The sequence below is a fragment of the Harmonia axyridis genome, chromosome 2, assembly GCF_914767665.1.
Source record: "Harmonia axyridis chromosome 2, icHarAxyr1.1, whole genome shotgun sequence".
NCBI classification, from domain to species: Eukaryota; Metazoa; Arthropoda; class Insecta; order Coleoptera; family Coccinellidae; genus Harmonia; species Harmonia axyridis.
In genome coordinates this window covers 39,818,640-39,839,633 of record NC_059502.1, presented here as the reverse complement: position 1 = coordinate 39,839,633, position 20,994 = coordinate 39,818,640, and the positions used below count along the sequence as shown (strand labels likewise).

At 34.1% G+C, this 20,994-nt stretch overlaps 2 protein-coding genes across 4 annotated transcripts in view; one reads left to right on the top strand and one right to left on the bottom strand.

Annotated features, from left to right (window-relative positions):
* LOC123672379 (pyruvate dehydrogenase phosphatase regulatory subunit, mitochondrial) overlaps positions 1-20,994 on the bottom strand; it is a 280,794-nt gene that overhangs the window by 240,470 nt on the left and 19,330 nt on the right. The window lies entirely within an intron of this gene.
* Positions 10,491-18,392, top strand: LOC123672385. Its single transcript, XM_045606486.1, has 4 exons — positions 10,491-13,529; positions 13,720-13,845; positions 13,902-13,931; positions 16,063-18,392. Exons 1-4 carry the CDS (start codon positions 13,434-13,436, stop codon positions 17,812-17,814), a joined length of 2,004 nt encoding a protein of 667 aa, XP_045462442.1. The 5' UTR covers positions 10,491-13,433; the 3' UTR covers positions 17,815-18,392.

Here is a 20,994-nt window from a genome sequence, read left to right as displayed (position 1 = left end):
TCTGCCACCAAACTGGTCATAATGAATCAAATAAGTATAGATGGAGCTAATATTGTTTACATCCCTTCTGTAATTCATAGAACAAGTGTGTCGTTTAATATGGTACATCTCTAAGAAACATCTTTTTTTTCCACTAACTGCACATTCAAGAATTTTGGTGGAATCATAATCCATTGGGTGATCTTTGTCCCGGGTATGGTCTGCTAGGGCACAAATCTTATTTGGATTCTTGATGTCGCTCTTGTGTTGAGCAATCCTTCTCTTCAAAAGCTGAGATGTCTGACCAATATACACCTCACTACATATTGAACATGGAATACAATACACCACACCACTCATATTATCAACAGTCATCCTATCTTTCACTCGACTGTATAGTCTGTCAATTTTAAAATAAGATTTCGGAATCAATTTAATTTGTGTGGTCTTTAGGAGGTTAATTAATGCATTAGTCATACCATTTATTAGGGGAATAGAAGAGTAAAGAATTCTATCTACGTTCACAGTGTCCACAGTGGTGGATGCGCCCCTCTCTCCATTCGTTGGCTGTCTCGAAGGAGTGGTATTGTATATCAATCTGGACAACAACCTCTTTGGGTATCCATTCTCTAGCATCAATTGTAACAATAACCTCAGATTCTGCTGCCTTAGACTTGGATGGGCAACTTTTTCGATGCGATTCTTCAATCCTAAAATCATGTTTACCTTTTGTCCATGTGAATGATTGGAAAAATAGTGTAAGTATCTCCCTGAACTTGTTGGCTTTCGGTACCAATCCAGAATCAGCCTATTTTCCGGTGTTCGAATCACCCTTGTATCCAGGAATGGGACACCACTCGCTGTTTCTTCCTCCAACGTAAACTGTATACTTTCATGTTCACTGTTGAACCTGTTTAGAACGAAAGCAACCTGGTCTTTAGGTACAGCACATATTAGATCATCAACATATTTCTTGATGAAAGGAATGTGAAAAGGAATGCTAACAAGAATGCAGTCCAGAAGGAAATCCATTACTACTTCAGCAATGGACGGACTGAAGTTGGAACCCATAGGGGAACCGAGCACCTGTTTGAAGAACCTACCATTAAAAAGAAAATAGTTAGAAGAAAACAGGAACTTAATGGCATATATGAATTCTTCTTTTGGTAGACTAGTGTGGTTTTTGATAGTATCCCACTTGTTCTCAACAGCTGAGACTGCCAACTCTACAGGAATGTTGGTGAAAAGAGATACAACGTCCAGGCTGATCAGGACATAATCAACAGGTAACTGGAAACCATTCACACATTGGGCAAAAGCAAAGGAATCTTCAATAAAATATCTACTTCTGGTGGAAGAAAGATATTTAGACAGGATGTCTGAAACAAAAACTGACAGTTTAGAAGTGGGGGTGTTGACAGATGATATTATTGGTCTCAAGGCAAGAATGGGTTTGTGGATTTTTGGTAAACCGTAGAATCTAGCGGGAACTGAATTATAAATGTACAGTAATTTACCTTGTACTTGTGTTATGTGGCCCCCACTGACCCATCGCTTAATCAATGCATTACATTTACCTTGTATTGTAATGGTTGGATCTCTGTTAGGAAGAAGTTGGTAATATTGTTCATTGAGCAAAATTGTGTTGGAGAGCTCTATGTACTGATCCTTATCCATCAATACCGTAACATTGCCTTTATCAGCCCGTAACACAAGCAATTCTTGATGTTGACTTAGGTACCTCTTACAGTGGTAAAATTCTCTCTGGAAAACATTATTAGTCCTTTTTCCAGGTTTGATGTAGTTGGTTATAATATTAGCAGCTTGGGAACGTTTGATGTTCTTCCCCTCATCTGACAGTCTATCATTAAGGTCTATAATGCTCTCTACATCTGCCAACAGTCCCGACATGGAAACCTCCTTCAAAGGAATATCAATGCCGAATCTGGGGCCCAGTGCTAGGAATTTCAATATTCTATCTGGTATAATCACAGAACTAACATTTCTAACCCACCTTTCTTGTGGTTCTACTCTCTTCAGAAGTTCATCCGATAGAGCTCTCACCTTCATCAGATTTCTCTCCCTGATAGCAGCAAATTCTCTTCTGTACCTTCTGGACTGGTAAGATTCAAAACGAATTAGCATCTCTGGTGGAAGCAACCCCTCCAAGATCTGCCACAACCTGGAAGACTCACACTCCATTCTTCCTATCCTGGTCACAGTCACAGTGATCTCAAATTGAAGAACGAGACGCCTTGATTTCTCCAACATAGCTTGAACCTGTCTGGACGAACCTGAATCACTTGCTGAGCTGAACAAATAATTCATATTGCTGGAAATATGTTTGGGAAGTAAACCCTGTCTTTTGCATTCCAAAAGGAACACTCTTCGGTTTCTATAAGATGCCAGTTTCATATTGTATGAAGACCATGACTTCAACGCCTCATATGCTACTCTTCCATAGTTGTTTCTCACTTCTGCATAAAACCCCATGCTTAAATATCAACAATTTTAATTCCCAATATACAACAATAGTTATAAGTATGATAAGGGGTGTGGGAAAATTGATAAGTGTTATAATTTCACTCTTCTTTATTTCATTTAGTCGACGTTTCGATCCCGATGGGGACCTTCTTCAGGACTCTACAATAGCAATAGAAAACAGTCAAAAACATGGCAATCACAAAACATGTAAAAATAGTACATACCGAAATACAGAGTTGTAAAGATCTTATTTGAACACAAATCAATAGCTCTCAAGAAAGCAATGAACAAGAACATCAACAAATTTAGCGAAAAAAGATCTGATATTTCGTTAGCACAAGAGTAGAAATCAATTATCATATGTAAATAAGGTAAACAGAAAAATCAACAAAATGAGAGGTTGTCAAAAAAGTTGTCAACCAGACTTGCCACAGAATACACGCACATGACAAATGAAACATAGAATAGCATTAAATCACACTTGGTCGCAGTAATTCACTCTCACCGAACTCAGAACAAATGCGATTATTGAAAGACTCCATGAACCGAATCCAATCCCCTCTCACAGAAATAGTCCGGAACACAGATTTCATTATTACGTTATCCCGACTGTAGAACTTGTGAAAATATTCATTCCATTTGATCCGTCCAATTCTCTGCCACCAAACTGGTCATAATGAATCAAATAAGTATAGATGGAGCTAATATTGTTTACATCCCTTCTGTAATTCATAGAACAAGTGTGTCGTTTAATATGGTACATCTCTAAGAAACATCTTTTCTTTCCACTAACTGCACATTCAAGAATTTTGGTGGAATCATAATCCATTGGGTGATCTTTGTCCCGGGTATGGTCTGCTAGGGCACAAATCTTATTTGGATTCTTGATGTCGCTCTTGTGTTGAGCAATCCTTCTCTTCAAAAGCTGAGATGTCTGACCAATATACACCTCACTACATATTGAACATGGAATACAATACACCACACCACTCATATTATCAACAGTCATCCTATCTTTCACTCGACTGTATAGTCTGTCAATTTTAAAATAAGATTTCGGAATCAATTTAATTTGTGTGGTCTTTAGGAGGTTAATTAATGCATTAGTCATACCATTTATTAGGGGAATAGAAGAGTAAAGAATTCTATCTACGTTCACAGTGTCCACAGTGGTGGATGCGCCCCTCTCTCCATTCGTTGGCTGTCTCGAAGGAGTGGTATTGTATATCAATCTGGACAACAACCTCTTTGGGTATCCATTCTCTAGCATCAATTGTAACAATAACCTCAGATTCTGCTGCCTTAGACTTGGATGGGCAACTTTTTCGATGCGATTCTTCAATCCTAAAATCATGTTTACCTTTTGTCCATGTGAATGATTGTAAAAATAGTGTAAGTATCTCCCTGAACTTGTTGGCTTTCGGTACCAATCCAGAATCAGCCTATTTTCCGGTGTTCGAATCACCCTTGTATCCAGGAATGGGACACCACTCGCTGTTTCTTCCTCCAACGTAAACTGTATACTTTCATGTTCACTGTTGAACCTGTTTAGAACGAAAGCAACCTGGTCTTTAGGTACAGCACATATTAGATCATCAACATATTTCTTGATGAAAGGAATGTGAAAAGGAATGCTAACAAGAATGCAGTCCAGAAGGAAATCCATTACTACTTCAGCAATGGACGGACTGAAGTTGGAACCCATAGGGGAACCGAGCACCTGTTTGAAGAACCTACCATTAAAAAGAAAATAGTTAGAAGAAAACAGGAACTTAATGGCATATATGAATTCTTCTTTTGGTAGACTAGTGTGGTTTTTGATAGTATCCCACTTGTTCTCAACAGCTGAGACTGCCAACTCTACAGGAATGTTGGTGAAAAGAGATACAACGTCCAGGCTGATCAGGACATAATCAACAGGTAACTGGAAACCATTCACACATTGGGCAAAAGCAAAGGAATCTTCAATAAAATATCTACTTCTGGTGGAAGAAAGATATTTAGACAGGATGTCTGAAACAAAAACTGACAGTTTAGAAGTGGGGGTGTTGACAGATGATATTATTGGTCTCAAGGCAAGAATGGGTTTGTGGATTTTTGGTAAACCGTAGAATCTAGCGGGAACTGAATTATAAATGTACAGTAATTTACCTTGTACTTGTGTTATGTGGCCCCCACATTCTTGCCTTGAGACCAATAATATCATCTGTCAACACCCCCACTTCTAAACTGTCAGTTTTTGTTTCAGACATCCTGTCTAAATATCTTTCTTCCACCAGAAGTAGATATTTTATTGAAGATTCCTTTGCTTTTGCCCAATGTGTGAATGGTTTCCAGTTACCTGTTGATTATGTCCTGATCAGCCTGGACGTTGTATCTCTTTTCACCAACATTCCTGTAGAGTTGGCAGTCTCAGCTGTTGAGAACAAGTGGGATACTATCAAAAACCACACTAGTCTACCAAAAGAAGAATTCATATATGCCATTAAGTTCCTGTTTTCTTCTAACTATTTTCTTTTTAATGGTAGGTTCTTCAAACAGGTGCTCGGTTCCCCTATGGGTTCCAACTTCAGTCCGTCCATTGCTGAAGTAGTAATGGATTTCCTTCTGGACTGCATTCTTGTTAGCATTCCTTTTCACATTCCTTTCATCAAGAAATATGTTGATGATCTAATATGTGCTGTACCTAAAGACCAGGTTACTTTCGTTCTAAACAGGTTCAACAGTGAACATGAAAGTATACAGTTTACGTTGGAGGAAGAAACAGCGAGTGGTGTCCCATTCCTGGATACAAGGGTGATTCGAACACCGGAAAATAGGCTGATTCTGGATTGGTACCGAAAGCCAACAAGTTCAGGGAGATACTTACACTATTTTTCCAATCATTCACATGGACAAAAGGTAAACATGATTTTAGGATTGAAGAATCGCATCGAAAAAGTTGCCCATCCAAGTCTAAGGCAGCAGAATCTGAGGTTATTGTTACAATTGATGCTAGAGAATGGATACCCAAAGAGGTTGTTGTCCAGATTGATATACAATACCACTCCTTCGAGACAGCCAACGAATGGAGAGAGGGGCGCATCCACCACTGTGGACACTGTGAACGTAGATAGAATTCTTTACTCTTCTATTCCCCTAATAAATGGTATGACTAATGCATTAATTAACCTCCTAAAGACCACACAAATTAAATTGATTCCGAAATCTTATTTTAAAATTGACAGACTATACAGTCGAGTGAAAGATAGGATGACTGTTGATAATATGAGTGGTGTGGTGTATTGTATTCCATGTTCAATATGTAGTGAGGTGTATATTGGTCAGACATCTCAGCTTTTGAAGAGAAGGATTGCTCAACACAAGAGCGACATCAAGAATCCAAATAAGATTTGTGCCCTAGCAGACCATACCCGGGACAAAGATCACCCAATGGATTATGATTCCACCAAAATTCTTGAATGTGCAGTTAGTGGAAAGAAAAGATGTTTCTTAGAGATGTACCATATTAAACGACACACTTGTTCTATGAATTACAGAAGGGATGTAAACAATATTAGCTCCATCTATACTTATTTGATTCATTATGACCAGTTTGGTGGCAGAGAATTGGACGGATCAAATGGAATGAATATTTTCACAAGTTCTACAGTCGGGATAACGTAATAATGAAATCTGTGTTCCGGACTATTTCTGTGAGAGGGGATTGGATTCGGTTCATGGAGTCTTTCAATAATCGCATTTGTTCTGAGTTCGGTGAGAGTGAATTACTGCGACCAAGTGTGATTTAATACTATTCTATGTTTCATTTGTCATGTGCGTGTATTCTGTGGCAAGTCTGGTTGACAACTTTTTTGACAACCTCTCATTTTGTTGATTTTTCTGTTTACCTTATTTACATATGATAATTGATTTCTACTCTTGTGCTAACGAAATATCAGATCTTTTTTCGCTAAATTTGTTGATGTTCTTGTTCATTGCTTTCTTGAGAGCTATTGATTTGTGTTCAAATAAGATCTTTACAACTCTGTATTTCGGTATGTACTATTTTTACATGTTTTGTGATTGCCATGTTTTTGACTGTTTTCTATTGCTATTGTAGAGTCCTGAAGAAGGTCCCCATCGGGATCGAAACGTCGACTAAATGAAATAAAGAAGAGTGAAATTATAACACTTATCAATTTTCCCACACCCCTTATCATACTTATAACTATTGTTATATATATATATATATATATGTATATATCTTAATATATATATTTCTTGTATTAAGATATATACATATATATATATATATATTTTTTTTTTTTTTTTTTTTTTTTTTTTTTAACTTCACCACGATGGGGATGGTTCGCCAACTACACCGGCCCGCTTAGCGGACAAGGTGTTCAGGAGGTAGAAAGGAACTTTCGCACTATCCTTGTGGTAGCAAGAATAACCTGTTTCTGTGCAGTACTTATCAACTCTTTTTGTAGACCCAGCATGAGAGTGTACTCCTCTAGGTGTGCCTCAACCAGCCCACTGGTGGAAATTATGAGAGGGAGAATCACCACCGACCTGAGATCGTAAGTAGTCTTCAATTCGAAGGCAAGGTCTTGATACTTCGTAAGCTTCTCCGTGATGTATATATATATATGTATATATATATATATATATATATATATATATATATATATATATATATATGTATATATCTTAATATATATATTTCTTGTGTGCGTGTGTATGTGACTGAACTCCTCCTAAACGACTGGACCAATTTTGATGAAATTTTTTGTGTGTGTTCGTGGAGATTCGAGAATGGTTTAGATTTACAGTTTGGTCTACTGGAAAATGTTTTTTCAATTAATTTCTTATTTATAAGGAGTTGTTGATTTTGGAATGTTTTACATTAGATCCGGCGGACGGCGCTATCATCGCATTCAATATTATTCTATTTCAATTTTAGTTTGTCCCGACAGATATATATATATATATATATATATATATATATATATATATATCTATATATATCTAATCGAACCCACGAGAGTGTGAAACAAAAAAAAATCTGGATCTGCATGATGTTTTCGCCAAATTTGCCGGCAAAATTGAATTTCGTTGAGGTGAATAATTATGCGAGTAATATTTTCGCACGTAAACAATTGCCATTGTTCACTAAGTAATGCAATATCGAAGATTTCTTAAAAAAATTGACAAACTTGATTTTGTCAGAAACGTACCCATTTGGATAAAAACAGCCATATCTCTTTTCTTTGAATAACAAATGACTTGTGTGATACCTCTTTGAAATCACTATAAAATGGACAAACTATTGGTGTAATGTACAGCAGTAGCTCGGTACATTTTTTTTCCACAACGGTGGGCTAAACTTCATGAACAAAATAATCAACTACCAAAATTTCCAATAAAAATATTTCTCATAGCCCCCCTTTAAAATGTTCGGAGGATGTTTTCAATGTAAACGTTGAAATCATTCTTCAGCAATATTTTACTGAAAAAATTAACCAAAAAGATGTAAAATTGTACCAACTGTAAGGACAAAACTATTGAATGGGGCGAAAATTCATTATTTTCAAAAAAAAAAAATATCTCGAAAACGGTAAGACTTTTATAATGGGAATTTTGTCATAGCAGGTGGGTTATCCTTTGATCTACATTCTCCCTCGGTTTGACGTGGTCTTTACAGGACACCCTGTATATATATATATATATATATATATATATATATATATATATATATATATATATATATATATATATATATATATATATATATATATATATATATATATATATATATATATATATATATATATATATAATTAATTACATGTAACATGTAAGATCAGTTGACCATCGAATGGACTATGATTCGGTGACAGTCTTGGAGTGCGAGGAGAATATGAGAAAAAGATGTTTCCTGGAAATGATTCACATTAAGCGACATGAAAATTCCATGAACTACAGAAAGGATATAGAGAACATTAGCAACATTTATTCATATCTGATACATTCAAACCAACTTAGTGAGAGTGAGTTGTTGATCTCAAGTTCTATGTTCTCCAATGTCAGTTGAAGATCTATGATGTTCTATGAACCCGACCTAACCCCTTTCGTTTTTTACGCAGTTGTCAGATGGATGAAGAAAGAATTTCAAAAATAAGTTTTCAAGAGAATAAGGAAGTGTGTGATATAAAAAAGAGACGTTATTGTATTAGAGACTATTTTGTGTTCAAGTTAATTAATAATTTTTTCCTCCAAATCTGTATAAGATTCAGTGCAACTTAAGATCTGGTAACTCTTCGCATTTCGGTGCGTTTTAACATGTTGTCTTTTCTGCAATGTTTGTTATATTTGTATGTTGTTTGTTTTATAGAAGTCCTGAAGAAGATCCCAACCAAGGATCGAAACGTCGACTGATGAAATAAAGAAGTTAGTAACAATTGAAGTTTTCCAACACCCCTTAAACCATTGTTTATTAATTACTTTAGGAAATTATCACATTTTGTATATATATATATATATATATATATATATATATATATATATATATAATAACTATTGTTGTAAGAGCCAAAATAAATATATTGAATGAAATTTAAGGGTCTTTAGGCTCGGGTTTTGGGAGTAAATGAAGAGAGTTACTAAATTGTGTATAAATAAGATTATCAACCGGAAGAGTTTTTAAATTGTAAAATAGATTTAGTTGACGTGTTTTTGGAGAATTCCTATGAAATCAAAATATAACTTTTTGTTTTTATTGGTTACAACGTTTGTGGCAGATGTTATCCATGTAAAACCTCACATTCAGTGAGTAAATTTGTTTGTTTTCTAAAATTTGTTATTTATTAATTGTATATTATTGATCTTTTGCAGAAGCCCTGAAGAAGCATTAAATTAATGCGAAAGCTTGGCATAGAATAAAGAGTAGTCAATCATTTACTCCCAAAACCCGAGCCTAAAGACCCTTAAATTTCATTCAATATATATATATATATATATATATATATATATATATATAAATAGAACTGATCCCCACCGGTGGATTGGAAGAGAAGGTGAAATTTTGTGGCCTCCTCGTTGCCCTGACCTAAATCCTATGGACTTTTATAATTGGGGCTGCCTACAAGACAAAGTATACGCAACACCCATGCGTGATGAAGCCGAATTGAGAGAACGCATCCGCAATTCGGCTTCATCACGTATGGGTGTTGCGTATACTTTGTCTTTTAGGCAGCCCCAATATTAAAAGTTCAGAGGATTAAGGTCTTCATGAATTCATCCTTGGTACAGGGAGACTCTTCGCTCCAAATAATCTTATTGAAAAAATCTGGATCTGCATGATGTTTTCGAAAAATTTTCGGCAAAATTGAATTTCGTTGAGGTGAATAATTATGCGAGTAATATTTTCGCACGTAAACAATTGCCATTGTTCACTAAGTAATGCAATATCGAAGATTTCTTAAAAAAATTGACAAACTTGATTTTGTCAGAAACGTACCCATTTGGATAAAAACAGCCATATCTCTTTTCTTTGAATAACAAATGACTTGTGTGATACCTCTTTGAAATCACTATAAAATGGACAAACTATTGGTGTAATGTACAGCAGTAGCTCGGTACATTTTTTTTCCACAACGGTGGGCTAAACTTCATGAACAAAATAATCAACTACCAAAATTTCCAATAAAAATATTTCTCATAGCCCCCCTTTAAAATGTTCGGAGGATGTTTTCAATGTAAACGTTGAAATCATTCTTCAGCAATATTTTACTGAAAAAATTAACCAAAAAGATGTAAAATTGTACCAACTGTAAGGACAAAACTATTGAATGGGGCGAAAATTCATTATTTTCAAAAAAAAAAAATATCTCGAAAACGGTAAGACTTTTATAATGGGAATTTTGTCATAGCAGGTGGGTTATCCTTTGATCTACATTCTCCCTCGGTTTGACGTGGTCTTTACAGGACACCCTGTATATATATATATATATATATATATATATATATATATATACATTAAACCGCCTTTGGAGAGCCATACATTGTCGTTTTACCATCATTTCGACGTCCTCTTGCAATCCGACGTCCGATATACGGACGTCGAATTGTTTTGCCCAATTCTCAATGTATTATGACTTCATGGCACGTCCTGAGTGCGTATGTCAATTTTTGCCGATGACGTCAGGTATTCTCATCGTGTACAAAATCGTATATTTCAGTTCAAACAACGAACGACCGTAGCGCTGACTACTACCTCTCGCGTATATGTTATATACATCTTCCCCGTTTCATATTGAGAGCATTTGACGACATAAAGTTTGGCAACATAGTCTCATAATAATTCTTATACAGTGCGATCAAGGGACGTCCGTTATACTTTGTTATCTAAAAAAAACTGTTTTCCATGCGTAGCGTCGCTTCTCGATGAAGTGCTTGGAGCTGCATTTATGAATACTCACGAAAATCGTCTATCCACATATCACCGTGTGATGAAGTGATGATGATGTGAGAGACAGAAAGGAGATGATAGTATATAGATTAACTAACTTCGTGAATTTCATAACGACCAACCGTTATGGGATGTTTAATTGATATCTTTGTTTTTTATGGAAATTGTTGATCTGCTATATAAATTATTTTTTTTAAATATTATTGATATTAAATGAAAAATAACAAATAATAAGGGTGTGGTAGAAAAATCTATCACAGAAATTGGAATGACCGTCGATAAAAACAAACAACTCGAATCATTGATTCTCTAGATTGAATGTATGATATTTTCGAAAGTAATATATCCTTTATTCCTGAAGGCTACCTCACACGGTCAATATTATTGAAGCAATATCCATATTCATCAATATAATTAACGTGTGAGGAGTACATAGAAATAATCATATCTATTGATGGCGATAATTTAAAAAAAATAAAGAAGCACTGACCTGAAATCAGAAGCTTTTGCGCGTTTGTCTATATTGGGAAAAAGATAAATCCAATTTGAATACCCTGAGGGCTATTGATTTGATTCTACTCGTTCATGAATTCATCTTTCCTTTTTGAATCTTAATTCTACGCTGAAAGTTTTGAAGTCGTTCCTTCCACCCTGTATACCTCGCGGACTATTTTCATACCTACAAACTACATTTTCATAAAAATTGGTCGAGTCGTTTCGGAAAAGTTCGTAAATTATCACCGTAACACGGAATTTTTACATATAATATTTTCCTCGTTGAAATTTCAAAGTTCATCAACTTCAATGGTTAGTTCGAAAAAAACGTTGTCTCAGAATTAGTATCTCATTATTCTCAACCCACATTGGAATTGATATACATTAATGCTCCGATCGGTCATGAATTATAACACAATATATTAAATTCTATTGCTTATACATATTCACGAAAAAAAAATGTGATACAACTAATTCTTGGAATAACATTAGGCGAAAATATAGGGACCAATATGAATAAATTTCCAATTCAATTTCAATTTGACGACATACATCAATTCAATAATTGCAACCAAATGAGAGATTTAGGGTTTTTTAACAAAACTACAAAGAATCTATAGAGGCACTTGTATAGATCTATATATTAACTTATTTTGATTAATCAGAATTGGGGAAAACATTCTTTTGACTTATTCGTATGTTATTATTTTTTTTATGATATTCCGTTACTAGCGTAACTATACACATATCTTATCACACTATTCCTAATAGTCAAATATATACGGCTTTTTCTGATAACTTTGGATTTACATCTTCCGAACGAATTAAAAAACTCTGCATGCTGAATTTTATCGAATGGAATTTGATGTAAGCAGTATATACTGACATAAGATACTATATTTTCATCCAGAAAAATCTTATCATTTATGAATATTTCAATATTTTAGAAAGTATGCATCCCCACATTCTTTTTTGTTCTTTCACAACCCTCTTATTAATTTGATTGGAATTTACCAGCTCTTGAATGAGTGTATCAACAGGTCCGACTACTGTATATACTCAGTACAGAGTCAGCTTTTTCGACGTCCATTTCATTAGGGTGTATTTTCATGGGTCGCTTTTTGGACGTCCATATATAACAAAATGTTATTATGAATTAATTTATGTTGATGAATTTCTCTGAGAAATATTCGAAAACGGAAACATGATTCAAAACAGAAACTGTTCTTATATTAGAACATTGAACAACAAACCTTAACTAGAACATTTGAAAGAAACAAATACGGCATTGCATCATTTGAATTCTTACGATGATTCCTATTAATTTGGATCGGACTAAACCGGAAAAATGCGAAATTTTAGCGGGAAAAGATCTGGAATTGAGGAGTTCCTATGATATCGTTTCAGTGTTGTTGTGAGAGTGTAGGTATAAGAAAGTGCAAGATGAACCGCCACCTAACCAGAGCACGAAAAATTTTATCGAGCGCATTGGGTAAGTAGCTATTTTATTATAATTTCGGAAAACATATAATAATAACATATAATAGGAGAGTAATATTATGTAATACCAACAGAGACCAAATTCTATAGTCTATACCCAAAGTTTCTCGATTTTAATATGGAAATAGGCAATAAATATTGCTTAGCAATTTCGCGGAAGACGTTTTATCGAAATTTTGAAATATAACAATCGAGAAATTTCACCTGCTGAGATTTTATCTCGAGTGGTATTCGGAAACACTATACATGGAAAAATTATTCGCAAAGTAATATGATCACTTTCGACAAATTTTCATTTCCTAAACTATTTTGAATTTGGAGAAATGACCAAATAATGGCTAAACGAAGTTGTTAGTCTAGCCGGCTTGCATTGTCTTTCATTTTCTAAATAAAAATGGAATGAGAATGTCTAATTACTGAAGAATGAAAGGATAATTTTCACATCATATTTTTCTTTTTCGGAACTTTTTTTTCATTTTGGCTTTTCACTTCTTTAGGAGAACGAGAAGCAGACCTAAAAATGAATGAAGAATTGAAAAACAATTCATGGAGAAAGTTTTGTAATGTTGACCCTAAAGAATCTTTCAAAAACTCTGACTTTGAAGTACCAAAAGAGGTAAGCTTCTTAGAAAATTGCAATTCATTATTCGAAAATGGAACTAAATCGAGAATCAGAACTCAGTTCAATGTGACAGTGTATCAATATTGTCATATCCTCTAGAAAAATTAATCGATCAATTTTGTATTGATCATTTTATATTGATCTATCGATTTTATATGTGAACTGAAAGTCTTCGATTTTCTAGATGAAATTTGTTGAAAAAATCCCAGAGAATGAAAATGAGGCAGATGATGCTGGAGTCCAAGAAAACTTGTCTTATTCTTTATCCTTTTCGGATTTAGACGTTGACTACGTTCCGTCCAGTTTTGAGGTATATGAATATTTTTTGAGATTTTGCAACTTCATACGACTGCTTTCATGTTTCAGATCTCGAATGAGGATAATTGCAATTCCCAGGTTAGTGAAGCATTCTCTGTAGCATGTTACATTTTTTTTTCATTATGGTAATTTTTATTCTCTCATATGCACATATTAATATTTTGAGTATGATTCAACTAGCACTCCCCACTCGAAAAGTGCTAGTTGTATTATGTAAACTTCCATACTGCCATACTGGTAAAATGGGGTGAGTAGAAACAAAATATTTTTTCTGAGGGATCAATGAACGCCAAGAGGTTTTCAAGAACGAAAACAACGGACTATACGAAAACCAAACTTTCTAACAGTCGGTGGAGTGAGGAGCTTTTGAAAAAAACCTGTGTGGTATTTCGAGCTTACAAGATTACTTAGAGCTGATTTCAAAATACAACAAAGAAAAAAATATTGATCAAATTTTCGAAAAATTGTTTTGAAATGTTCATTTGCGGTTTTGTATAGAATAAAGAACGATCTTTTCCAAAAGCTCAATACCCAAAATGTTCAACTCAGAGAAAAAAATAATTGTGTTTTCGCTTTCTGAGTGCTCGTTCTATTTAAATGAGTGCTATAATCGTTTTGCCTAAATGTCTGTAATTTTCGATTTTCGAACCGATAATGGTCTCATCTCAAACAACAAGGTTCGATTCACTGATTAAGAATCCGTAGTCAAATTCAATTTCGCCCGTAGGGCCGTCCGTTTAGACGATTACTGTCAAAGGAAATGTCCTAGAGACTGGAAATTTTCAGTTGAGTTAGTTAACGACCAAAATAATCAGGGTGTTCCATGAAAGTGGGCATTCGAAATTTTGTTCCCTCAATATCTTAGACAATACTGAACCCATCAAATTGAAATTTTGAGGTCATTTGTACCATATCCATTTCAAGCTTCATACGAAATTATGTGGCAATCGCTTTACCAGAATCATAGAAAATTCAATTGAAATATCGAAAAAAAATTCAATTTTTTTAACAACTAAAATCAATTGGCACATGCAAAATATCAAAGGGATTGCATGATCAGAACCATAGAATTAAATTTTAATTATCGATTTTTCAGATAATCATAAAATTGTGAATTCGATCATGCTGAAATTTCACAGTCATATATTTAACACCAATCATCAGCCTCATACAAAATTTTGTGGCAATAGTACAATGAACGATTGCTCAAAATTTTCTGCACAGGACTTCTCATAATTTTTTTTAACAACTAGAATTGAACCAAATATTGATAAATTTCCTTTTTTTCTGACTCGTTCACGTGGAATGCCCCCAATTCCAGTTTTCCTTTACTTCATTAGAATCTCCCAAAATGGATTTTTCATCATTAAAACTTTCTGAGTTTCCACAAAATGAATAAAAGTTATATACAGTGTGTCCATTTAATAAAGTGCCACTTTTAATATCTCGGCCATGATGAAAAATCAGAAAAAATGCAAAAAGAACTAGGTTAGGATTTCATGGGAAACATTTTATACGGTAGATTTCAATCCATTTGTATCAACCCTGTGAGCATGCAACAGCTAAAATCTTGAATAGGAAGGGCTTTAAATGTCACTTTATTTCAAAGGTGATCCCGTTTATGGTTAGTAATTCCGAAAAAAAAAATGGAATTTTGAGCAAATTGGATTGGTAGAATGTTCACTACACTCCCCATTTTTACCACCCTTAGAATTCTTTTTCCGGAGACATTTGAAGGTGGTTGGGTATAAAACACATCCCAGAGATGTAAATGAATTCAATGTAAGAAAAGGCACTGCAAGCCGAGGAATTCAAGTTTTTCAAAACCTAAGGTTCGAATTTTTGTCTACAAAATAATGAACAACATTTTCAAAATCTTTTATAGTAATTGCAACTTTTGCTATCGTAACTAGGTATGCTACCGTTTTTATTTTTCGGAAGTTCTGACAAGGAAGGGCCAGTGTTTCGTTTTTGTAAGAAGGCATTATAATTATGGTTGAAACAAGGTGACACGTAACCACCTTTTCATTTAAAATTTTAGGGTTTGATGTCTTCACTTTTGCAGGGCTGATACAAATTGATTGGAAAAATCCCTACGAACTAAACTTTATCTCTTTATGCGTTTTTTCTGTTTTTGCATGGGGATCGAGATATTGACGGTGGTTCTTTTTCAAATTGACACACCTTATCTCATTGGTACTTCTTCCAGGATTCAGATATACTTAATTTCGACACGACCTCTGAAGCAAAGGACTTGGAAATTGTGGAAAAAGAAAAAAATATGAAACAGAAAAAAAAATATAAAAAGAAGGCACCTGAGAGGGACAATTGCTACTTTTGTGAGACTGAGGTTCTTAATTTTAGTAGACACATTGCAAGATGTCACTCAGCTGAGATAGAGGTGCAGCGATTACTTGCGAAGCCTGTGAAGAGTAAGGAAAGAAAAAATCTAATAACGAGCCTAAGAAAAAAAGGAAATTATTTGAGAAATTCCGAGGTTTGTTCCAAGCCGATGAAAAAACCACCAGGTGGAGATACCAGTGAATATTTGCCTAGCCTTTACTGTCTCGGATTTTACTCTCGTAAGCAGTTGTGGCGACACAAGAAGAGGTGCACAGAAAATCCTCACTTGGAGAATAACATAAGCTCCACTTCAGCATTATACTTCAAAAATCATAAAACAGATCCTGATTTACGTGACAAAGTATTTCCTAGAATGAGGCCTGATAAAGTGTCTATAGTTGCCCAACAAGATGCACTTATTTGTGCTTTTGGGTCACGTTATTTGAGGGTTCACCGAAAGAAGCATTTCATAAATGTGACTTCAAGAAAAATGAGGGAACTCTCCCGATTATTAATCGAAGCCAAGAAACTCGATAAATCAATCAACACAATGATGGATATGCTCCAACCTAAATATTATGACACAGTTGTAACAGCTACCAAACTTTGTGCTAAGTATGATAAGTCTACAGAATGTTTTCTGTCGCCAACATTCGCCATGAACATAGCAACTTCATTAAAGCAATGTTGTGACTTGGCAATAGTATTCGCTCTAAAAAGAAAACATATTTATGCAACGGTATCTGCAGCAAACGCTGAATCGGCAATGAAAACTTTCGCACAGCTCATTGAAGCCAACTGGAGGTATGATATCTCAACCGTTGCATCGAATAATCTGCACATAAAAAGATGGAATAAAATAACCATCATACCCTTAGCCAAAGACTTGAAACTGATGAAAAATTACCTGACTACTGAAGCTGATAAAGCCAAACAAAAGTTAAGTAGTGAAAATGAAAACAAATCGGCATACAAAGTTTTAACTGAAACTGTCTATTGTAGGGTGTTATTACTTAATAGAAAGAGGCCAGGAGAATTACAGAGACTATTAATCGATTTATATAATCAATCATCCAAAAGACAAAATTATGAAGAATTTTCCGATGCTATTTCACCTACGGAAAAATTTTTAATGAATCGATTCAAGAGAATTGTTATAAGAGGAAAGAGAAATCGCGGCGTTCCTGTCCTATTCAGCACAGAAGTTCAGAAAGACATCTCAATAATGAATGAAATAAGACACAAATATGTCAGAGAGGAAAACAGATTTTTATTCGCCCTTCCTGACAGCGATTCACATATCGTGGGTTATAAGGTTCTGGCGAAATATGCAAAAGCCTGTGGGGCAGAAAGACACGATGCACTTACATCTACGAGACTAAGGAAGCACCTAGCCACCCTATCACAGATATTCAGCATGACAGATTCGGACTTGGAGCAATTATCAACATTTATGGGACACACTCCTGGAACCCATAAGAATTCTTATAGATTGCCTGATGACGTTTACCAATCATCTAAAATTGTGAAAATTTTGCTCCTCATGGAACAAGGTAATGTATTTGAAACACATAACTCATTGAAAATATTATTGCAACTATTAGTAAGCCAATACTAAATTGGTCAATTATCTTATCATTGCAGTTCAGAAATCACTTACGAAACAATCTCTACGTGGAATTTTATTATTTTATCCCAGAAATAGTATTATATAATACAGTACTTCTCACATGGCAACATGATTGAAGAAGAAATGATGAAAAAGAAAGAATTGATCTATACCTACCATGCATGCATAAGCATATTTGTAAAATAATGATGATTAATATTGTTGGTGGTGAATTAATGTATTTGCTATCAGAATGAAAATAATGAGAGCTTTTCAGAGCAATTTGAATTTCAAAAAAATTTCATGGATTTTTTGTTGTAAGTTGTGTGTACCGTTTATCTTCAATTCCCAAAAAAAAAGCACTAAAAGAGCGCGAATAAACTATTTTCATTCTGAAACCAGGTAAGGTAAACGAGTAGTAACCCAATTTCGAAACAAAATAGTCATATCTGAGATTATTTATTGAATTCTTTTCCTAAGCGAGATATGTCAGACTCAGATTCTGTCCTCTTTTCGATTTTGCTCTGAAGTTCTGTATCTAGTATAGTGTCTACAATTTTGCCAGATTTTCGAAAGATTATCATCCTTCAAATCAGTTAATTCTGTTTATGAATTTGAAATACTCAAACATTTTCGCATTGAAAAAATTTCATTCGGATGATTAAAAACCGATTCAATGGAATTCATTCATTCATTTTGTTAAATCTAGATGCATTAGCCCAGATTAATAAACTTCAGAGCTAAATTCATACAAGAATTATATAGCATGTCATGAAATATTTTCAGGTACATCTGCTTCTTTCAAAGGGAAAACTCTTGATGAAATCGAAGTTGATTTGGAACAGAACCTAGAAGATGAACTAGAACCAGATGAAGATGCCATTCCAAGCGATGTGAATGATGATAGTAATATGGACTACGAAACACTTGAAAGGAGTAGTAGGCAGATTAACATTGAAAGAAGAGAAGAATCTGAGAACGAAAACCAGAAGGATGAGGTTCTGAGAAGAAAGAATAAGAGAAAAAACAACAAAATTCAAAGAACGCCGTGGACAGAGGAACAGAAGAAGGTTGTTAAAGAATTTTTCCAAACCAATATCCGAAATAAAGTAGATACCACCCAAAAGAATCGAGTGTGAAAAACTCATAAGCCAGAATAATGAATTATTGAAGAACAAGGACTGGCTTAAAATTAAGGTTTTCATACAGAATGTATATACCCTTAAATGTAAGGGTTAAAATTGAAAAATTGTATCAATTTCAATAGTTTTTTCTTGAATAAAGGTTCACGAATAGACGAGGTTTAATTTTTTCTTCTTCTTTTTCCTCAGTCAGGATATTGGGGATTCTAGAGCTGACCAGGCATATTATTCTTCTTTTGAATTACATTTGATATTCCTATCCGAATTTTTCTTCGAGAATAAGTATTATTCAATATAAAGCAATCGTTTTTCCACCCCAAGATTAATTTATTCACACTGCCGAAGAATAAACAATATGAGTCGAATGAAAATAAGTGTTATTTTTCCAAAAAACAGATTAGGAAAATACTCGTTCCAGAAGATTAACTATTGATAGATGGGGAATAAAAATGGGGATTATATCATATCAACATCCAATGGTTTTGCATTGTATCGAATAATATATATTATGATATATAGGTATTTATTTTTAGTACTTAGGGCAATTCTTCCTTCTGAATTATTTCACTATAGATCAATGGCGTAACTAGAGTTGACTCATGGGAGGGGTAACCCCACTTTGGAAAAGCAAAATCTTTCTTTCTTTCTTTTTTAAAAAATTTTTGTATTGTTACTTAGAATTTTTTTATTTCTTCTAATCAATGGTGAGGTTATGTCCCCAATAACCACTTCTCGTTACGCCTATGCTATAAATATATACAAATCATCTATCTGAACCTCAACTTGCATAAAAATAATCGTTGAAATTCTGTTGCACTCTCAAATTCTGTGAATTACTTACCGATTCTTGGTAATGAAAATAACTATGGAGGATTTTTTTCTCATTACCAAGCAACGCTAAGTTATTCACAGAATTTGACTGTGTAATCCTATTTTCCTGAAAATTATTATTCAAGTACCTAGAGGTTTTTCGGTCAACTCCATTTTGATTTGATATAAAAAAAAATCGCTAAATGAAAAAATTAAAATTTCGTCAAGTTATTGACAAATCTGACAAAATCGAAGTTCAAGACATTTATGTTTAGGTATGTTGTTATTTTTTGAATATTTCTGTGGAGGGTTCACCTTGGTTATAATTATAGAAAAATTATGCATTAATAGGGGATCGTCGATTTCATATACCTACATGAAATTACCGCATTCCTTTGTGATTATTTCATATCAACATCTGGTATTTTATGACAAATTTTTTCAAAGTCTTGGCCCTATTAACCTAACCAGCCTTGCTTCAAAAAGTAAGTTAGGATTTGTAAGGAGTTATTCGCATGGCTTCGATGGAGAAACCGTTTGATATTTAATGATTCTGTGTACATGTTCCTGTTGGGTAAGAATGAAAGTAAAATCGTGAGGAATATAACAGAAAAATTTTGTGCTGAAGACATTAAAAAAAAATCGTGTTCCATGTTAGAAAAATTTCTTCAAAGAAAATCTCAGAAAAAAATATGAAATTCAAATTGCCAAACAAAAACAAATCATAAACTTTGTAGCTTTTTTTTCATTTCGATTTTGTTTTCAAAAATCCTCACCCTTTCCGTATTGAGTACACAAAAATACTGAGATATGACCTGAATCTGATATTTCTTGAAAGCTTGCACATAACTGACTCCACTCAATTCAATATTTCTCAAGAATGATGTTCAACCCTTGTATCTGGCTTATACTTCGAAAACAAGTCATATGTCATTGGACAAAAAAAATTAGACAGTTGATGGTGAGACACTTATTGTATTTATTCAATAATTTCCTACTGAATATGTTCGATGAAGGTGAACATAAATTTTCTCATTGAAAAATCCAATTTATGCTATTTGTTATTTGAAACACAATTTCATATTCTGTGATCACTTTACATTTTTCAATCCTTCCTAAATCAAAATGTCATCCCTTAAAGCAAAAAAAAAAACGGTGGTCATATGGAACATAAGATTAGATATATGAAACTATTGATTGAATTCTTGTTTTTCTTTACCATACTTCTGAAAATGGA

Excerpts from the sequence above, each read along its gene's own strand:
- LOC123672385 (XM_045606486.1), top strand. The coding sequence starts at position 13,434 with ATGAATGAAGAATTGAAAAACAATTCATGGAGAAAGTTTTGTAATGTT. Across the intron at positions 13,530-13,719 it reads ACTTTGAAGTACCAAAAGAG|ATGAAATTTGTTGAAAAAAT; the intron begins GTAAGCTTCTTA and ends TCGATTTTCTAG. Across the intron at positions 13,846-13,901 it reads ACGTTCCGTCCAGTTTTGAG|ATCTCGAATGAGGATAATTG; the intron begins GTATATGAATAT and ends TTCATGTTTCAG.